At 43.7% G+C, this 17,790-nt stretch overlaps 1 protein-coding gene across 1 annotated transcript; it reads right to left on the bottom strand.

Annotated features, from left to right (window-relative positions):
• Nucleotides 1-84: 84 nt before the first annotated feature.
• Nucleotides 85-17,091, bottom strand: si:dkey-156n14.3 (zinc finger protein ZXDC). The gene is made up of 10 exons (XM_035778613.2): nucleotides 14,902-17,091; nucleotides 14,421-14,573; nucleotides 12,809-12,887; nucleotides 12,278-12,408; nucleotides 11,802-11,972; nucleotides 10,917-11,704; nucleotides 10,648-10,732; nucleotides 8,187-8,359; nucleotides 7,873-7,974; nucleotides 85-1,077 (listed from the first exon to the last, which is right to left on the bottom strand). The coding sequence occupies exons 1-10, from the start codon at nucleotides 16,904-16,906 to the stop codon at nucleotides 991-993; spliced, it is 3,774 nt and encodes a 1,257-aa protein (XP_035634506.1). The 5' UTR covers nucleotides 16,907-17,091; the 3' UTR covers nucleotides 85-990.
• Nucleotides 17,092-17,790: the final 699 nt, after the last annotated feature.

The raw sequence follows: 17,790 nt of genomic DNA, 5'->3' as shown, positions 1-17,790 counted from the left end.
TAGAAATCTTAATCAAGTCTAGGTTTAGCTAAGTTCTACAGAAATACTATAAAACACACCAAAAAAAAGACAGTACAAAATAAATATAATTGTGCTTTGATCCTTTATTCAAACTCTTGGCGTTTGGATTCAGCCATTTGGTAAACCAAAGATAATAAATAACAAGTAGATGGAAGTCATGACATATTGATAAGCATTAGACATTATAAACAAGTGGACCGGCAACATGTTTTCAACAAGGACCGCTCAAGTCTCACTCAACAGTAGTTCATATAAGACACAGCAGTAGAAAAATAAATCTACCCCCCCCCTGCCCAAAAGAAAATAGTAAGAACAAAATAAAAGTCTAACAAAAAGCATATGCTCAATGGTTCTGGGAGTAAAGTATGTCATGTCTATAAGGCCTCCTAGACAGAAGCTCTGACAACAGCACACTGCGAACGAGTGGCTAGAATATGGCACCGTAGCGGCGACTGACAAAACGTCAGTTTGACAAGAGACACGAGGGATGTACTGGATGTGCAATAACACAACAGTCTCTCGCAATAATGATTGTGGTACAAAACAGGATTTCTGAAATACAGTATAAAGTGAGAGAAATAAAGTCCCCAAATGTAACTTTCCCTTATTTATGATTCAATTCATCCCAAGGTGCATTTGGTTCTGGGTTCCACTTCATCCACACCCCAGATATACAGAACTTTCTCATCTCGCGTTTCCCCACACCAGAGATAATCAGAAACATTGAATGCAGGAAAGATTAAGAAACCATCTTCTTGTAGGGGAATATGTTGTTTTAACATCAGTCTCATAACATTGTTGGAGAGAGTGAGGTTGTTTTCTCTGTTGAGTTGGCAGGGGACGGTGGATGTCTTGTGTTAAAACACTGCCTCCCAATTATCCACCATTTTCTCTAGCGCCCCACTAGCCCTCATCTTTCTCAGAGGACATTGATCCCTGGCTCTGGGCTGACCATCTCCTCCCTTCTACTCACTCCAGGTCCTGCAGGTTGATGGTGCTTCCTGTGAACTGGGAGTTGTCCGAGCCATTGTCATCCTCGGTCAAAGCAGGAGGTTCCTGAGGAAAGGCAGAAAGAAATGACTCCTTTACTTATGTTAACTACAGTACAAATACACACACCAATCACTGACATTCATTCACTGACATTAAAACATCACACAGCCTACATATCAGTATATACACACACAATATCTAGGTCTAATACATTGTACAGTGCAAATTACAACGCAAGATATATAAAATGGCTGTGTCTCTTCACAGCCCCCTTTGTGCAGTAAGGTGTTCTTTTGCTGTTTTTTTGGTTTAAAAAAAAAAGGTTTTATTGCTAACTTGAGTTACCTGGGGTAGCAGAGAGTTCCATGCAGTCACGGCCAACTGCAATTCACGTACAGCATGTCCTTCTTTGCCGCACATGACCACATAGCTGTTTTGACCATGAAAGCTTGCTATCTAGGGTTACACCCAGCAGTTTAATCTCAACTTGCTCAATCACCACATTATTCAATAGCTCTAAATGAGGTTCAGCATTGAGTGACTTGTCCCAAAAATGATGCTTTTGGTACAAGATATTTAGAACCAGCCTATTGCTAATGACACATTCCAAAACTGACTGTTGAGTGTCTCCGTGTCTTACTGTTGCAGCCGACGTGTATACTGTTCGAGTTGTCAGCGCACACACACACACACTTTATTCAAGGTCAGAGGAAGGTCATTTGTACTGCCCTGCGGAACACCACACAACCGAATTTGCATAAGAGGCTTCGATTAAATGAAGACCCTGTGTTCTACTAGATAAGTAACTCTCGATCCATAATAAGGCAGAGGATGCAAATCTATAACGCCCACATTTTTTCAGCAATAGGTTATGATCAATGACATCGAAAGCTGCACTGAAGTCTAACAAAACAGCTCCCACAATCTCCTTACTATCAATTTCTTTCAGCCAATTAGGAGTCATTTTTGTCAGTGCCGAGCGTGTTGAGTGCCCTTCCCTATAAGCATGCTGGAAGTCTGTTTTCTGTAAAATAACTATTTCATTAAACAATTTTTTCAAAACGTTTGCTAAGCACTTGTAACAGACTGATTGTACCATTAAAGGGTGCTCTTCTATTTTTATGTAGCAGAATGCCCTTTGCCTTCCACCAGGTCTCAAGGCACACACTGTCTTATAGGCTTAACATCAAATATGTGGCAAACAGGATTCACAATCTATTCTGCTACCAACCTCAGAAAGGTACCATCCAGATTGTTGGTACCAGGTGGTTTGTCCTTATAGAGTCCCACTTTGTGGAACGCAAAACTACAATGCTTGTCTTTCATTATTTGGTCTATTATGCATGAATGTAAAGGCTCAGCATTTGATTTTTGCAGGTCATACCTAAGTCTGCTAATCTTATCAACAAACAAGTTATTAAAATGGTTGGCAACAAGCCATCTGCCTCAATGGAGGATGGAGCAGCTGGATTTTTTTTGCCTAGAATTTAATTTAAAGCACTCCAGAGCTTTTTACTATCATTCATCTTTGTTCCAAAGTATAGTTTCTTCTTTTTTGTTTAGCTAAGTGATTTCTGATTTTTCTGTACGTTTGCCAGTCGGCTGTGTTGTCAGACTTATAGTGCCATCGGAAAGTATACAGACACTGACTTTTTCCACATTTTGTTACGTTACAGCCTTATTCAAAAATGTACTAAAATAATTTCTCTCCCACCTCAATCTACACACAATACCCCATAATGACAAAGCAAAGACATTTTTGCAAATACATAAATGTGAATTATTTTATTTTTAATATAAGTATTCAGACCCTTTACGCAGTACTTTGAAGCACCTTTGGCAGTGATTGCGTTGCTGCACAGCTATTTTCAGGTCTCTCCAGAGATGTTTGATCAGGTTCAAGTCCGGGCTCTGGCTGGGCCACTCAAGGACATTCAGAGACTTGTTCCGAAGCCACTCCTGCGTTGTCTTGGCATTGTCCTGTAGGAAGATGAACCTTCACCCCAGTCTGAGGTCCTGAGCAGGTTTTCATCAAGGATCGCTGTACTTTACCCTGTTAATCTTTTCCCCTCAATCCTGACTAGTCTCCCAGTCCCAACTGTTGAAAAACATCCCTACAGCATGATGCCACCACCATGCTTCACCGTAGGGATGGTGCCAGGTTTCCTCGAGACGTAACCTTTGGCATACAGGCCAAAGAGATCAATCTTGGTTTCATCAGACCAGCAAATCTAGTTTCTCATGGTCTGAGAGTCTTTTAGGTGCCTTTTGGCAAACTCCAAGTGGGCTGTCATGTGTCTTTTACTGAGGACTGGCTTCCGTCTGGCCACTACCATAAAGGCCTAATAGGTGGAGTGCTGCAGAGATGTTTGTCCTTCTGGAAGGTTCTCCTATCTTCACAGAGGAACTCTTGAGCTCTGTCAGTGTGACCATTGGGTTCTTGGTCACCTCCCAGACCAAGGCCCTTCTCACCCGTTTGCTCAGTTTGGCCGGGCGGCCAGCTCTAGGAAGAGTCTTGGTGGTTCCAAACTTCTTCCATTTAAGAATGATGGAGGCCACTGTTTTCTTCAATGCTTCAAACATATTTTCGTACCCTTCCCCAAATCTGCGTCTCGACACAATCGTGTGTCGGAGCTCTACGGACAATTCCTTTGACCTCATGGCTTGGATTTTGATCTGACATGCACTGTCAACTGTGGGGCAATTTATAGTGATGGATCAGATATCTAAACTTTAAATATTAATAATTTGTTATGCTAGAGACATGGTGTGCCATAGTCTATGGTCTACACCAGAAGTTAATGGGTATCTGTAGGAGGAATGCATATGATCAATGCAATTAAGCTTGGAATTTACTGAGTGTAGGGAAAACAAGAAGCTGTTTCATAAATGCTTCAAGTGCAGCGTCCGGATGTTCCTCATTACACGTTAATTTTCACAACTTCGATATAGGAATCCCAGCAAAACCTCTTGTATGATCTTTTACACAAAATTTTAGATCCATTCTTTGGAACTTTGGGCTAGATATGGATATTGTAATCATTACATCCAATTGGTGTGGATACTGCTATAGAGGCAATTTCTGCAACATTAGTAAAGGTGTGATCAATACACCTGGGTGATTTAGTTCCTGTTTGCAAATACCCTGGGAGGTTGACTGATGCCTTGAAGCATATTGCAGGCAGTGGTTACAGCGTGAAGATAATTTTTGAGTGGGCAGCTTGATGACAAACAGTCAATATTTAGGTTACCCATATAGTATACAGTGGGGCAAAAAAGTATTTAGTCAGCCACCAATTGTGCAAGTTCTCCCACTTAAAAAGACGAGAGGCCTGTAATTTTCATCATAGGTACACTTCAACTATGACAGACAAAATGAGAAAAAAAAAAATCCAGAAAATCACATTGTAGGATTTTTAATGAATTTATTTGCAAATTATGGTGGAAAATAAGTATTTGGTCAATAACAAAAGTTTCTCAATACTTTGTCATATACCCTTTGTTGGCAATGACAGAGGTCAAACATTTTCTGTAAGTCTTCACACACTGTTGCTGGTATTTTGGCCCATTCCTCCATGCAGATCTCCTCTAGAGCAGTGATGTTTTGGGGCTGTTGCTGGGCAACACAGACTTTCAACTCCCTCCAAAGATTTTCTATGGGGTTGAGATCTGGAGACTGGCTAGGCCACTCCAGGACCTTGAAATGCTTCTTACGAAGCCACTCCTTTGTTGCCCGGGCGGTGTGTTTGGGATCATTGTCATGCTGAAAGACCCAGCCACGTTTCATCTTCAATGCCCTTGCTGATGGAAGGAGGTTTTCACTCAATCTCACGATACATGGCCCCATTCATTCTTTCCTTTACACGGATCAGTCGTCCTGGTCCCTTTGCAGAAAAACAGCCCCAAAGCATGATGTTTCCACCCCCATGCTTCACAGTAGGTATGGTGTTCTTTGGATGCAACTCAGCTTTCTTTGTCCTCCAAACACGACGAGTTGAGTTTTTACCAAAAAGTTATATTTTGGTTTCATCTGACCATATGACATTCTCCCAATCTTCTTCTGGATCATCCAAATGCTCTCTAGCAAACTTCAGACGGGCTTGGACATGTACTGGCTTAAGCAGGCGGACACGTCTGGCACTGCAGGATTTGAGTCCCTGGCGGCGTAGTGTGTTACTGATGGTAGGCTTTGTTACTTTGGTCCCAGCTCTCTGCAGGTCATTCACTAGGTCCCCCTGTGTGGTTCTGGGATTTTTGCTCGCCGTTCTTGTGATCATTCTGACCCCACGGGGTGAGATCTTGCGTGGAGCCCCAGATCGAGGGAGATTATCAGTGGTCTTGTATGTCTTCCATTTCATAATAATTGCTCCCACAGTTGATTTCTTCAAACCAAGCTGCTTACCTATTGCAGATTCAGTCTTCCCAGCCTGGTGCAGGTCTACAATTTGTTTCTGGTGTCCTTTGACAGCTCTTTGGTCTTGGCCATAGTGGAGTTTGGAGTGTGACTGTTTGAGGTTGTCGACAGGTGTCTTTTATACTGATAACAAGTTCAAACAGGTGCCATTAATACAGGTAACGAGTGGAGGACAGAGGAGCCTCGTAAAGAAGAAGTGTTTGAGAACCAGAAATCTTGCTTGTTTGTAGGTGACCAAATACTTTTTCCCACCATAATTTGCAAATAAATTCATTAAAAAACCTACAATGTGATTTTCTGGATCTTTTTCTCATTTTGTCTGTCATAGTTGAAGTGTACCTATGAAGAAAATTACAGGCCACTCATCTTTTTAAGTGGGAGAACTTGCACAATTGGTGGCTGACTAAATACATTTTTGCCCCCCTGTACCTCTGTTGATATCACATTCAACATTTCACACAGTCCAAATACTGACTTTTAGCACCTTGGCGGTCTATAGCAACTTCCTACGATAATAGGCTTTAGGTGTGGCAGATGAACCTCATCGCCCAACATCAGTGTCCGACCTCACTAATGCTCTTGGCTGAATGGAAGCAAGTCCCCACAGTAATGTTCCAACATCTAGTGGAACACCTTCTCAGAAGAGTGGAGGCTGTAAAAGCAGCATAGGGGGGAACCAACTCCAGATTAATGGCCTTGATTTTAGATAAATACGTTCGATAAGCAGGTGTCCACATACATTGTCATGTAAGTGTACCTAAAATAAAAAAATAAAAAGAGGGGCATGGATCAGAATACCAGTCAGTATCTGGTGTGAGCACCAGTTTCATCAGCAGTCCGGGTGTCTGGTCTCAGACCATCCCACAGGTAAAGAAGCCGGAAGTGGAGGCCCTTGGCTGGCATGGTTATACGTGATCTGCGGTTGCGAGGCTGGTTGGATGTACTGCCAAATTCTCTAAAACGACGGAGGCGGCTTTTGGTAGAGAAATGAACATTAAATTCTCTGGCAAAACTCTGGTCGACATTCCTGCAGTCAGCACACCATCTCAAAACATGAGACATCTGTGGCATTGTGTTATGTGACAGAAATGCACATTTTAGAGTGGCCTTTTGTCCCCAGCACAAGGTGCAACTCTGTAACGATCATGCTGTATAATCTTCTTCTTGATATGCCACACTTGTCAGTCAGATGGATTATCTTGGCAAATGAGAAATGCACACTAACAGGGATGCAAACAAATTTGTGCACAAAATTTGAGAAAAATAAACGTTCTGTGCTTATGGAATTTTCTGGGATTATTTTTTATTTCAGTTCATGAAACATGGGACCAACAATTTACATATTATGTTTATATTTGTGTTTAGTTAAGCAATAACTACCCGGACTATCTGCATTGACTCTTGAGTTATCATATACGTTGCCGTTACCGTTTATTATCTATCCTGTTGTTTAGTCACTTTATCCATACTTCCATGTACATATCCACCTCAATTACCTCCGACTCTGTACCTAGTGTATACAGCCAAGTTATCGTTACTCATTGTGTATTTATTCCTTCTGTTATTTTTATTATTGATATTTTTCTCTCTGCATTGTTGGGAGGGGCCTTATGTAAGCATTTTGCTGTTAGTCTACACCTGCTGTTAACGAAGCTTGTGATAAATAAAATGTGATATCTGACTAGCTATGAGAAATTAGTTTGTCTTGTCCAGTTAAGTAAATCAAAAGAGAATGGGCATAGGCCCTCAGACCGGTGTTCCCTCCATTTTTTTGAGGCACTGAGCATATTTTAGGTCTTGTGAGCAGAAACTTGAACATAGTGAGAATTTTGAGCAACTTCTGGGACATGTTTACAGTGAACATTGAGGCTGTACCCTTACAGTTTTAGACAGTAGCCAATGGGCTATTGTGGCTATTTGGGCATAAAGTAGGCCTACCAACAAAACCAATGGCGCAAATCCCATAACCTTTTCATATGGAAATAGTATTTGATTTCTATGATATAGCCTGTATGTGGTGTTCAATGCAGGCCTACAATACATGAGGCTTAAAAACGTTTTTACATTATAAAGGGGTTGACATTAATTCATGATTTTGTACTTGGTCTATAACACCATTGGCCACTCATGGGTGACACATTCACTCTGTTGTGCTCTGGCCCTGCAACAAAAATCAGACCCAATCTTGCAAAGTTAGATTTGTTTTGTTGCATTGAAAAGGGGCTGATATAATGTTGATTCAATCACAAAAAAAAACTTGCATCTGGCATTTCTTCTGCGCAGCAGTCTCGGATGAAGTGAGTTGCAGAGCACGCGCGCAGCTTAGATTGACATTGCTTCAGTCTGCAGCAATTTGGCTGCACAGCCATTGGCATTTTGGGTTTTTTGAAAACCCGAGTCACAAATCAAATGTATTACTAATTCTGTCTGCAAAAAAAGCCCACCTGTAGGATGTTGACGGGAAGGTCCACGGTGAGTTGGGAGTGGGAGCTGGAGGGCTGGGAGCTCAGCTGGAAGGCTAGATCCCCGTCGCTGGGAGGGTCGTCCTTACACACACACACACACACACACACACTTTAAATACTTAATTTGAATCCACAAATCACATTAAAAAGGATTCAAACATTCCAATGGTCATGCATGGACACACTAGTATATTTTATTTTGGTACATGCCTTCCTCATCAGCATTCTTGTCTGTGCATTAGAAATGTAAAAAATTAAACGTTCCAAATGTCCTGGTAGGAGAACCTTCTCACCTGCAAGAGTTGGATCTGCACATACTGGGCTCCGGTGACAGGGTCACGGATAGTCAGCCCCCCATTGGCAGTTGCAGAACCTTCCCCAAAACGGGCGCTTGTGGGAACCAATGGCACTGAGGCATTGCTGGCCTTCCCTCCTTTACTCTTCCTCTGACCCAATCCTGAGCTCCCTGTAACAAGAAAGGATGAAATAGTTCAAACTATTACTACTAGTGGCTAAATCATATGAGACTAGTACCGTATCTTTAATGATGCTCTCTTTCTCTACGACAGATAAAACAGGAGCATAATCATATGAGAAGTTCCTATTAGAGGTTGACCGATTAATTAGGGCCGATTTCAAGTTTTCATAACAATCGGAAATCTGTATTTTTTGGCGCAGATAAAATTATATACCTTTATTTAAATAGGCAAGTCAGTTAAGAACCCATTCTTATTTTCAATGACGGCCTAGGAACGGTGGGTTAACTTCTTAAGGTATAGGGGGCAGCATTTTCACTTTTGGATAAATAGCGTGCCCAATTTCAACTTCTTGCTACTCATGTCAAGAATATAAGATATGCGTATTATTTATAGATTTGGATAGAACACTCTGAAGTTTCTAAAACTGTTTGAATCATGTCTGTGAGTATAACAGAACAAAAACACAGAGGACTAACAGTTCAGATTTTTTTTTTTAGGTCCCTGTTCACTGAGTTCTCATTGGGAAACGACATTTCTTAGAACATGTTTTCAGTTTCTACCGCCTCCACTGGATGTCACCAGTCTTTGGGATTTGGTTGAGGTTATTAATTTGTGCAATGAAGTAGTACGGCCATCTAGGAACTGCGTAACACTGTTGAGAGTTACGCAAGACTTGAAAAGTAGCTGGTTTGTTGTCTTCCTGTATTGAACACAGATAAACCAGTCTTCAATTTGATTGATTATTAACGTTTTAAAATACCTAAAGTTGTATTACAAAAGTTGTTTGAAATGTTTTGGCAAAGTTTACAGGCAACTTTTAAAATATTTTGTAGTGATGTTGCGGAATTTGGAAGCTGTTTTTCTTCTGGATCAAACGCGCCAAATAAATGGACATTTTGGATATATATGGATGGAATTAATCAAACAAAAGGACCAATTGCGATGTTTATGGGACATATTGACTGGCAACAAAAGAAGTTCGTCAAAGGCATGTTTTATATTGTATTTCTGCTTTTTGTGTAGCGCCTGCAGGGTCGAAATATGCTACCCTCTTTGTTTACTGTTGTGCTATCATCAGATAACAGCTTTGTATGTTTTCGCCGAAAAGCCTTTTAAAAATCTGACATGTTGGCTGGATTCACAACGAGTGTAGCTTTAATTTAGTGTCTTACATGTGTAATTTAATGAAAGTTAGATATTTATATCATTTTATTTGAATTTGCCGGGCTGCATTTTCCCTGGCTTTTGGCCAAGTGGGACACAAGCGTCACCTAGACCATAAGAAGTTAACTACACATGGTTGATATTACTAGATATTATCTAGCGTGTCCTGCGTTGCGTATAATCTGACTGAGCATACAAGTATCTAAGTATCTGACTTACGCGCCTGCTTCTGCCTACCACCGCTCAAACATTCCTTCAAACAGCACTTTTGTGCATTTTGCCAGGAGCTCTTCGTTGTGCGTCAAGCATTGCGCTGTTTATGACTTCAAGCCTATCAACTCCAGAGATGAGGCTGGTGTAACTGAAGTGAAATGGCTAGCTAGTTAGCGCGCTAATAGCGTTTCAAACGTCACTCGCTCTGAGCCTTGCAGTGGTTGTTTCCCTTGCTCTACATGGGTAACGCTGCTTCGAGGGTGGCTGTTGTCGTTGTGTTCCTGGTTCGAGCCTAGGGAAGAGCGAGGAGAGGGACGGAAGCTATACTGTTACACTGGCAATATTAAAGTGCCTATATCCAATAGTCAAAGGTTGATGAAATACAAATGGTATTGAGGGAAATAGTCCTATAATTCCTATAATAACTACAACCTAAAACTTCTTACCTGGAAATATTGAAGACTCATGTTAAAAGGAACCATCAGCTTTCATATGTTCTCATGTTCTGAGCAAGGAACTGAAACGTTAGCCTTCTTAAATGGCACATATTGCACTTTTACTTTCTTCTCCAACACTTTGTTTTTGCATTATTTAAACCAAATTGAACATGTTTCATTATTTACTTGAGGCTACATTTATTTTATTGATGTATTATATTAAGTTAAAATAAGTGTTCATTCAGTATTGTTGTAATTGTCATTATTACAAATAAATACATTTTTAAAAATAAAATTAAAATCGCCCGATTAATCAGTATCGGCTTTTTTGGTCCTCCAATTATCGGTATCGGCGTTGAAAAATCATAATCGGTCGACCTCTAGTTCCTATGATGCTCTTTATTTAGGTCTATGAATAACAATGAGCCAAATTGTGAGTGGAATGTGGGCTATAAATTTACCTGAGCAGGCGGTGGGCCCTCTCTGTTTCCTCTTCTTGGCCAGCTGGATAGCTCTGTAGTCAGTCCGCGCTGAGCCACTACTTTCCTACAAGGCAGATGGGGGAAAAACGTGACACACGAAACAACTGCCGTGACTCGGAACATGTATAGAAACGAGGACAAACAACAACATCTTATCTCAACTGAATGTCAAATTAAGGGAAAACACGGTTATTTGAATTTCATTCTTCAAATGCTGTAACCAGAGCGTTAGTTAGTAAGCCACTCACCAGGAAGGAGCAGGGCGAGACTGCCGAGCTGTGGCTGAGCTCAGGCTCTTTCTGTGGGCTGAACGTGCAGCCACTGCCAGGGAACACAAACTGGGTCAGCACCTTGCCCCCCTCCTGCTGCCCCAGCACCTCCACACAGCCCAAGAGAGGCCCGCTGCCACCCCTGCTCCCTCCAGCCTCAGTCACCTTAGAGGGGGATGAGAGGAGCTTGGGCCCAGGGGGCGCAGCTAGGGGTGAGGGCTCGGCAGCCAATGTGCTAGAGGAACTGAGGGTGTGTGTGAGTGTATGGTGGTCTGCGGTGGATGTGGCAGCCTGCATGGTGAGGGCCGTAAGGGAGCTGAGGGCTTCGGGGGTGACTGTCTGCACGTCGTCCAGGTTGAGTGTGCCCTGCGGGGGGAGTACTCCAACTGTCCTCTCCAGGTGGCCCATGTCCGTCCCTGCCGCCAGTATTAGCGGGTCCACGGAGGCTTTGGCCATGGTAGCGCCGTGCCCGGACGTGCCCAGGGCGGTGCCAACCGAGGCTGGGTCGATGGTGAGGATGCCTGAGCTGACCAGGGACAAGTCCATGGCGAAGGAGCCTGCTGGCCCTGCGCTGCCCACGGGCACCCCGACCCCGTGGGTGGTGGGCGCAGGACCCCCAAGCACAGCAGAGAACAGGGAGCTGAGGTCCAGGTTGGCAAGCTGGTCGCTTCCGGTGACTCCCGAACCAGTTCCTGTGGCAGTGGCTCCGCTGACCAGCTCGCTGCTGGGGGTCAGCGTGGGTGTGGCCTCCAGCTGGCTTAGCACGTCTGATTGGACGAAAGAGACAAAGTCATTACATAGGCAGTGCGGGTGTTTGAGCATGTGTTTCTTGAGGAACAGAGTATGTGTGTGTGTGATCCGTACCAGGGCTGAGGTGGTGGTGTTTGAGCATGTGGCTCTTGAGGCTACTGCGGGAGGAAAAGTGCTTGCTGCAGTTGGCCACGGGGCAACACGTCCTCAGGCTGCCCGCGTCTTGCTTGTGCTTCTTCGAGTGGATATACAGGCTGCTCCGTGCTGAGAACTTGGCACTGCAGCCTACACAGGCACACACACGTAAGACACATTTATCAGAGGCCCTTTAGAGAGCAGGGCATATCCAACGATCAACCAAAAGCAGTTCAGTCCAAAAATACTTTAAAAGGGGGAAATTGATGTTTTGATTAACCCTACATGGATAAAAGGACGAAGCCAACTGTAAGAGAACAAGGCCCGTATTCATAAAGCGTCTCAGAATAGACCATAGCAGTGATGAACTAGGATCGGGCCTCCCCTGTCCATGTCGGCTAATCTTATTCACTATGGCAAAAGCTGATCCTAGATTATCTCATGATGACACCTACCGTCTACGTGGCACTCAAAGGGCTTGGTGCCCAGGTGGGTGATGCTGTGGCCCTTGAGGTGCTCTGCCCGGGTGAAGGACTTTCCACAGCCCTCCTCTGGGCAGGTGAAGCGCCTGTCGTCATCATGCTTCCTGAAATAACAGAGGGCGGGGGGTTGGTGCGGTCTGTGGTCCAAGGTTCAATTCTTTCGTCATATGTATACAAATATAATGGAATGCTTACTCCTATGGCTCAGGGAGTTTGAGCTATGAGTTTGCTGGCATTCCAGAAAGGAACACATAAAACTGGATGTGTTTTGTAATGGCAAGATGCTTTGGATAAAACGTATGATAAATTACCTTTTTATTATTACCGCATCATCAATTAGGGAAGTGTATGACTCTGAACTAAAAATCCAACACTTTCAAACAAGAGTGACAATTTGGTAGGACAGTTATGAGAGGCCCTAAACTAGAGCAGAGGACCCACACAATCACAATACCTAAACAACTCAGGGATGGAAAGTTGAGTGAGGGACAGCATTTAAGTTACCTTTTGTGCCTAAGTAACTTGGACATGCTGGTGAAGGACCAGCCACAGGCCTCTGAATCGCAGATGAATGGCCTCTCGCCTGAAACCGAAAGAGGAGACTTAGCCGAGGCATGAGTAACTATACTACTGGTGAAACACGGACAACATAATATGGATTTGTGTCTGTGTTTTGATATCAATATCATATGAGCATTTATTGGTCGTGTACACAGATTTGCAGGTGTTATAGCAAGTACAGCTAAATGCTTATGTTACTAGCTACAACAGTGCAGTAGAATATACACTATATATACAAAAGTATGTGGATGTATGTACGCCTTCAAAGCAGTGGATTTGGCTATTTCAGCCACAACTGTGGCGGAAAGGTGTACAAATTTGAGCACACAACCTCCAAAGAAAAATATTGGCAGTAGAGTGGCCATACTGAAGAGCTCAGTGGCTTTCAACGTGGCACCGTCATAGATTACTCCTTTGTAACAAGTCAGTTCGTCAAAACTTCTTTCCCGCTAGAGCTGCCCCAATAAACTGTAACTGCTGTTACTGCTCAGCCGCAAAGTGGTAGGCCACACAAGCTCACAGAACGGGACCACCGAGTGCTGAAGAGCGTAAAAATCGTCTGTCCTCGATTGCAACACTCACTACCGAGTTTCAAACTGCCACTGGAAGCAACATCAGCACAAGAACTGGTCGCCGGGAGCTTCATGAAATGGGGTTTCCATGGCCGAGCAGCCGCACACAAGCCTAAGATCACCATGCCAAATGTTGGCTGGAGCAGTGGAAACGTGTTCTCTGGAGTTTTGAATACCGCTTCACCATCTGGCAGTCCGACCGACGAATCTGAGTTTTGGGGATGCCATGAGAACGCTACCTGCCTCAATGCATAGTGCCAACTGTAAAGTTTGGTGGAAGAAGAATAATGGTCTGGGGCTGTTTTTCATGGTTTGAACTATGCCCCTTAGTTCCAGTGAAGGGAAATCAACACTATAGCCTAGAATGACATTCCAACTTTGTCGAAGGCCCTTTGCTGTTTCAGCATGTCAATGCTCCTATGCACAAAGCAACATCCATACAGAAATGGTTTGTTGAGATCGGTGTGGAAGAACTTGACTGGCATGCACAGATCCCTGACCTTAACCCCATCGAGCACCTTTGGGATGAATTGGCACACCGACTGCGAGTCAGGCCTAATCGCCCAACATCAGTGCCCGACCTCACTAACGCTCTTGCTAATTGGAAGCAAGTCCATGAAGCAGTGTTCCAACATCTAGTGAAAAGCCTTCCCAGAAGAGTGGAGGCTGTTAAAGCAACAAAGGAGGGACCAACTCCATATTAATACCCACAATATTGGAATGAGATGGTCGACAACAGGTGTCCACATACTTTTGGTCATGCAGTTTGTGTTGACAGTTTTGTTAGTCACTTTGGATCAAAATTCATCTGTGGCAGTTTTCGCTCAGCTTATAAAAAGCGTTAAGCAACCTTAAATGTTAAAATTTAACGTGATGTAGTATGGGAACATTTCAGGTGGATGCTACTCATGACAATGTAAAGTGCACTCAGACCTTTGGAAAAGTGTTAAGGCTATATAAACATATCAATCACTATGAAGTACCTGTGTGGCTGCGCATGTGGATCTTGAGGCGGCAGGCCTTGTCATAGCGCTTGTCACAGCCCGGATAGGTGCAGGTAAACTGGCCCGTCTCGCGGAAGTGTGTGCGGTTGTGGGAGAACAGGGCACTGTAGGTGATGAAGGTCTTCTCACAACCTGAGGAGACACACACAGAGGTTAAATACCCACGCACAGAAAAAAATGAATACATTCTGTGACAATATATATATGAATACACGTGCATATAGACTGTTTAAAGTGAATGTGAAAATGTGAGTCTCAACATCATTCTGTTACCAAGGAATTGCCCATTAAATAGTTGTTCAGGTGAAATGAATGTTCAGAATGTTGATTCAAGTTTCAATGTAACATGCACAAGTACAGTGAAATGCCTTTCGAGTTGAAGGCATTTGACTATACAAGCATATAGGACATTGAAACATCATTCTGAACATTCATTTCACCTGAACAACGTTCGCCTCACCTGGAAACTCGCACTTGTGCGGCCTCTCGGGTTCAAAATGGGCCCGCTGGTGATTGGTCAGCCGGGTGGCACTGCGGAAGCGCTCACTGCAGATTTCGCACACGAAGGAGTTCTCTTGGTCGTGCTGCTTCACGTGCGCCTTCAGGTTGTAGACCGTGGTGAAGCGGCGGCCGCAGCCCTCCCACTCGCACTTGTGTGGCCGCACCTTGTCGTGAGACTGGAGGTGGCGTTTGAGCTTGTAGGAGGTGGTGAAGGCCCAGCTGCAACCCTCAAAGGTGCATTTGAAGGGCCTCTGGTCCTCAGTGTGGTTGAGAAGGTGCATCTTGACCTTTTGGCGCGCGTCGAAGGTGCTGAGGCAGCCAGGCTGGGGGCAGCGGTACGTCGTGACTAAGGCACCTTTCTTGGAGAGTCCTGAAGCACCGATGAAGCTGACAGGCTGGAAGTCGTCGTTGTCGACATAGTCGACGAAAGAACCCTCTGGGCGCAGGGACACCAAGTCACCCTCGCTTATGGCACACAGTGTCCCACTCTCCTGCTTGATGACTGGGCACGAGTCCAGAGAGGCGCCAAACTCTGACAATGAACAGTGGTCAGCCAGAGCCAGTTCGGAGTCGCTTGCGGACATGCCAAGCCTAGGCTCTTCGTGGTGACCAGTCCGAATAACTGCCACGTTGCTTATTTTCCCAATGGATTTGGTCCCGCTGTCATAGTTGAGAAGCACTATGTCCTCATTGTCTTTCATTCCAAGGTGTTCCTTCAAGCCGACCATTCCGTCATCTTTGTGGGTGTAACCCTCTGGAGGTGCTGCTAGAGTCAGTATCCCGTTTTCTATGGTTACTATGATGCTTTGGTTGTTTATCATGATGGTTCCAGAGAAAGTCTCGTTGGCAGAGGCCCCATCTGCATTGGCGGAAGCAGAGAGGCTCGTTCCAGGGTCGGAAATGTAGTCGGAAGTGTCCATCGTGTCGCTCATTTCCACGATATAGGTGTTTTCTGAAATCAAGGCACTGCGTTCTCTAGCTTCGGGCTGAGAAAGTAATTCGTCTGCCGCGCCACTGTCAATGTTGTCAAGGTGGCCGCATATGTTATCGCCATATTCGTTTGTCAAAACAGCGTTTTCATTCTCCGTTTCATAACACATAGACTGTTTTTCATTCCGTACAGTTGCCTCACCCTCACTATTTGAACTTGAAATTAATGCACTACACTGAGGAGCAGTTATTTTCAAGGCCCTGCCTGCTAAATTGTTAAAATTCTCGTCTGATTCAATAAGGGCATTGGTGTTTTGAACCTCCATCGAATTACATGGAATGATTTTGGAATCTTCAGGCTTCTTACCGATTATTGTATCTCCATCTTTGGATGGATTCCCCAGTCTGTCTTTATTTTGGTCATTTCCATCCTCTTGGACAATGTTGAAAACCACATACAATCCCTCGGTGTTTTTATTCGCGCTAACCGTGGTGTTGCTCCTGTAGGCCGCCGTGCTCTCGCTCGCCAATGACTGCAACAGGGAGGCGCCGTCTTCATGTTGCTGCCGTAAAACCGCAGTTTGCAGTTGCTGCGAATGTTCCTCTTCCCCCTCAAAGAAAGGCAACGCCATTTGCAATATGCTATCCCCACTTTCAACATCATATTTGTAACCCGTTCTCAAATCTTGTGGAGGCAGTTGTGTGTTTAGCTCCCTTTCTTTCAAAGTATTCACGTTACGGAGTCCCACACTCGCTGTTTGGGCTTGAAGAGGGCTATTATTTTTACCGTTCTGCTTGCAGACGGGCAGGCAAACACCGCTGCCATTTTCTACCAGCAGGCGAAATGGAGATGTCCTCTGCCTATTGTTGTTGTTGCTTTGCAGTTCGTGCGATTCCAAATTCTCCTCTGCTTCGTTCTCGTTCGAAATGGAGCGAGAAAGTGTCGTTGTCCTAAACTGAGACGAGCCTGTTCTACGTGGGGCGCCATGTTGATAGTAAATGTTTTGGGCATCAGAAAGCCCCTGGATTTCCATCTTGGTATCCCTGTAGCAGGCTGCAGTGCATACAAGGCCCGCCCTTCCCACAAATGGGGAAGGCGAGCCGGTAAGCAACGCCAAAGTTTATCGTAAACCGTGGCCGGAATGGATGGATAACAAACCGATGGAATGGAACTATTTGTATCTTATTGCAAAGTTCAAACCATTCAAACGACCTGTGGTGCCGTAATAAATACTCGTCACATTCATGTTATCATTGTATTGAATCTTTTTTGAAAGCAAACTTAGTTTAGCATTGTATGTGGTCTAAAAATATTAATGGGTTACGGGAGATTGTTATTATTGAGGACCATTAGGTGGCACTATAAGCTCTTTACTGTCCAAACGATGTTACATAGTTGAAACAAAATTCTAACTTTTCAAAGGAGAACAAGACATAAAAAAGTACTAATTCATTCATATCTTTAAAATTAAACAAACGTTTAGTTGTCTTATATGTTTGAATGGTAACTTCTATATGCCCTTAACATTAATTCTCTAAATTACTTTGAGGTCACCTGTGCATGCAACTCTTGATAGTCTGAAGGCCTCTCTGTATGCTCACTAATATACACTTTTTTTTGGTCAATGCACAATCAGTAATGTCATTAATGTGTAATGCGTTTAAATGTGTTAATGTAACTATAAATAGTGTATTTTATTTTGGATGAAAGTATTTCAGGATTAGTAATTCACTGTAAGGCAGAAATCTTTCTCTTAAGATTCACAGATTTCCATGTAGGCCTATTAAGCATACACATAAATAGTTACAGACTACAGTCCAGGCAGACATCCACCATGCACATTAGTAATGAATATGATGATCTATTTTAGGGGAATGAGATGCACTGTCCAGGGCAATTACCTTTCTTAAAGCATGC

Source organism: Oncorhynchus keta, chromosome 10 (assembly GCF_023373465.1).
Source record: "Oncorhynchus keta strain PuntledgeMale-10-30-2019 chromosome 10, Oket_V2, whole genome shotgun sequence".
Lineage (NCBI taxonomy): Eukaryota > Metazoa > Chordata > Actinopteri > Salmoniformes > Salmonidae > Oncorhynchus > Oncorhynchus keta.
The sequence above is the reverse complement of the archived record's forward strand: the minus strand, read 5'-3'. Positions and strand labels throughout refer to the sequence as shown.

Bases quoted from the DNA above. Each gene is read 5' to 3' on its own strand.
- si:dkey-156n14.3 (XM_035778613.2), bottom strand. From the start codon at position 16,906: ATGGAAATCCAGGGGCTTTCTGATGCCCAAAACATTTACTATCAACAT. The intron at 14,574-14,901 runs GTGAGGCGAACG...GTGTCTCCTCAG, and splicing joins GCACAAGTGCGAGTTTCCAG to GTTGTGAGAAGACCTTCATC. The intron at 1,078-7,872 runs GTGGGCTTTTTT...GCCTTTCCTCAG, and splicing joins TTCCCGTCAACATCCTACAG to GAACCTCCTGCTTTGACCGA.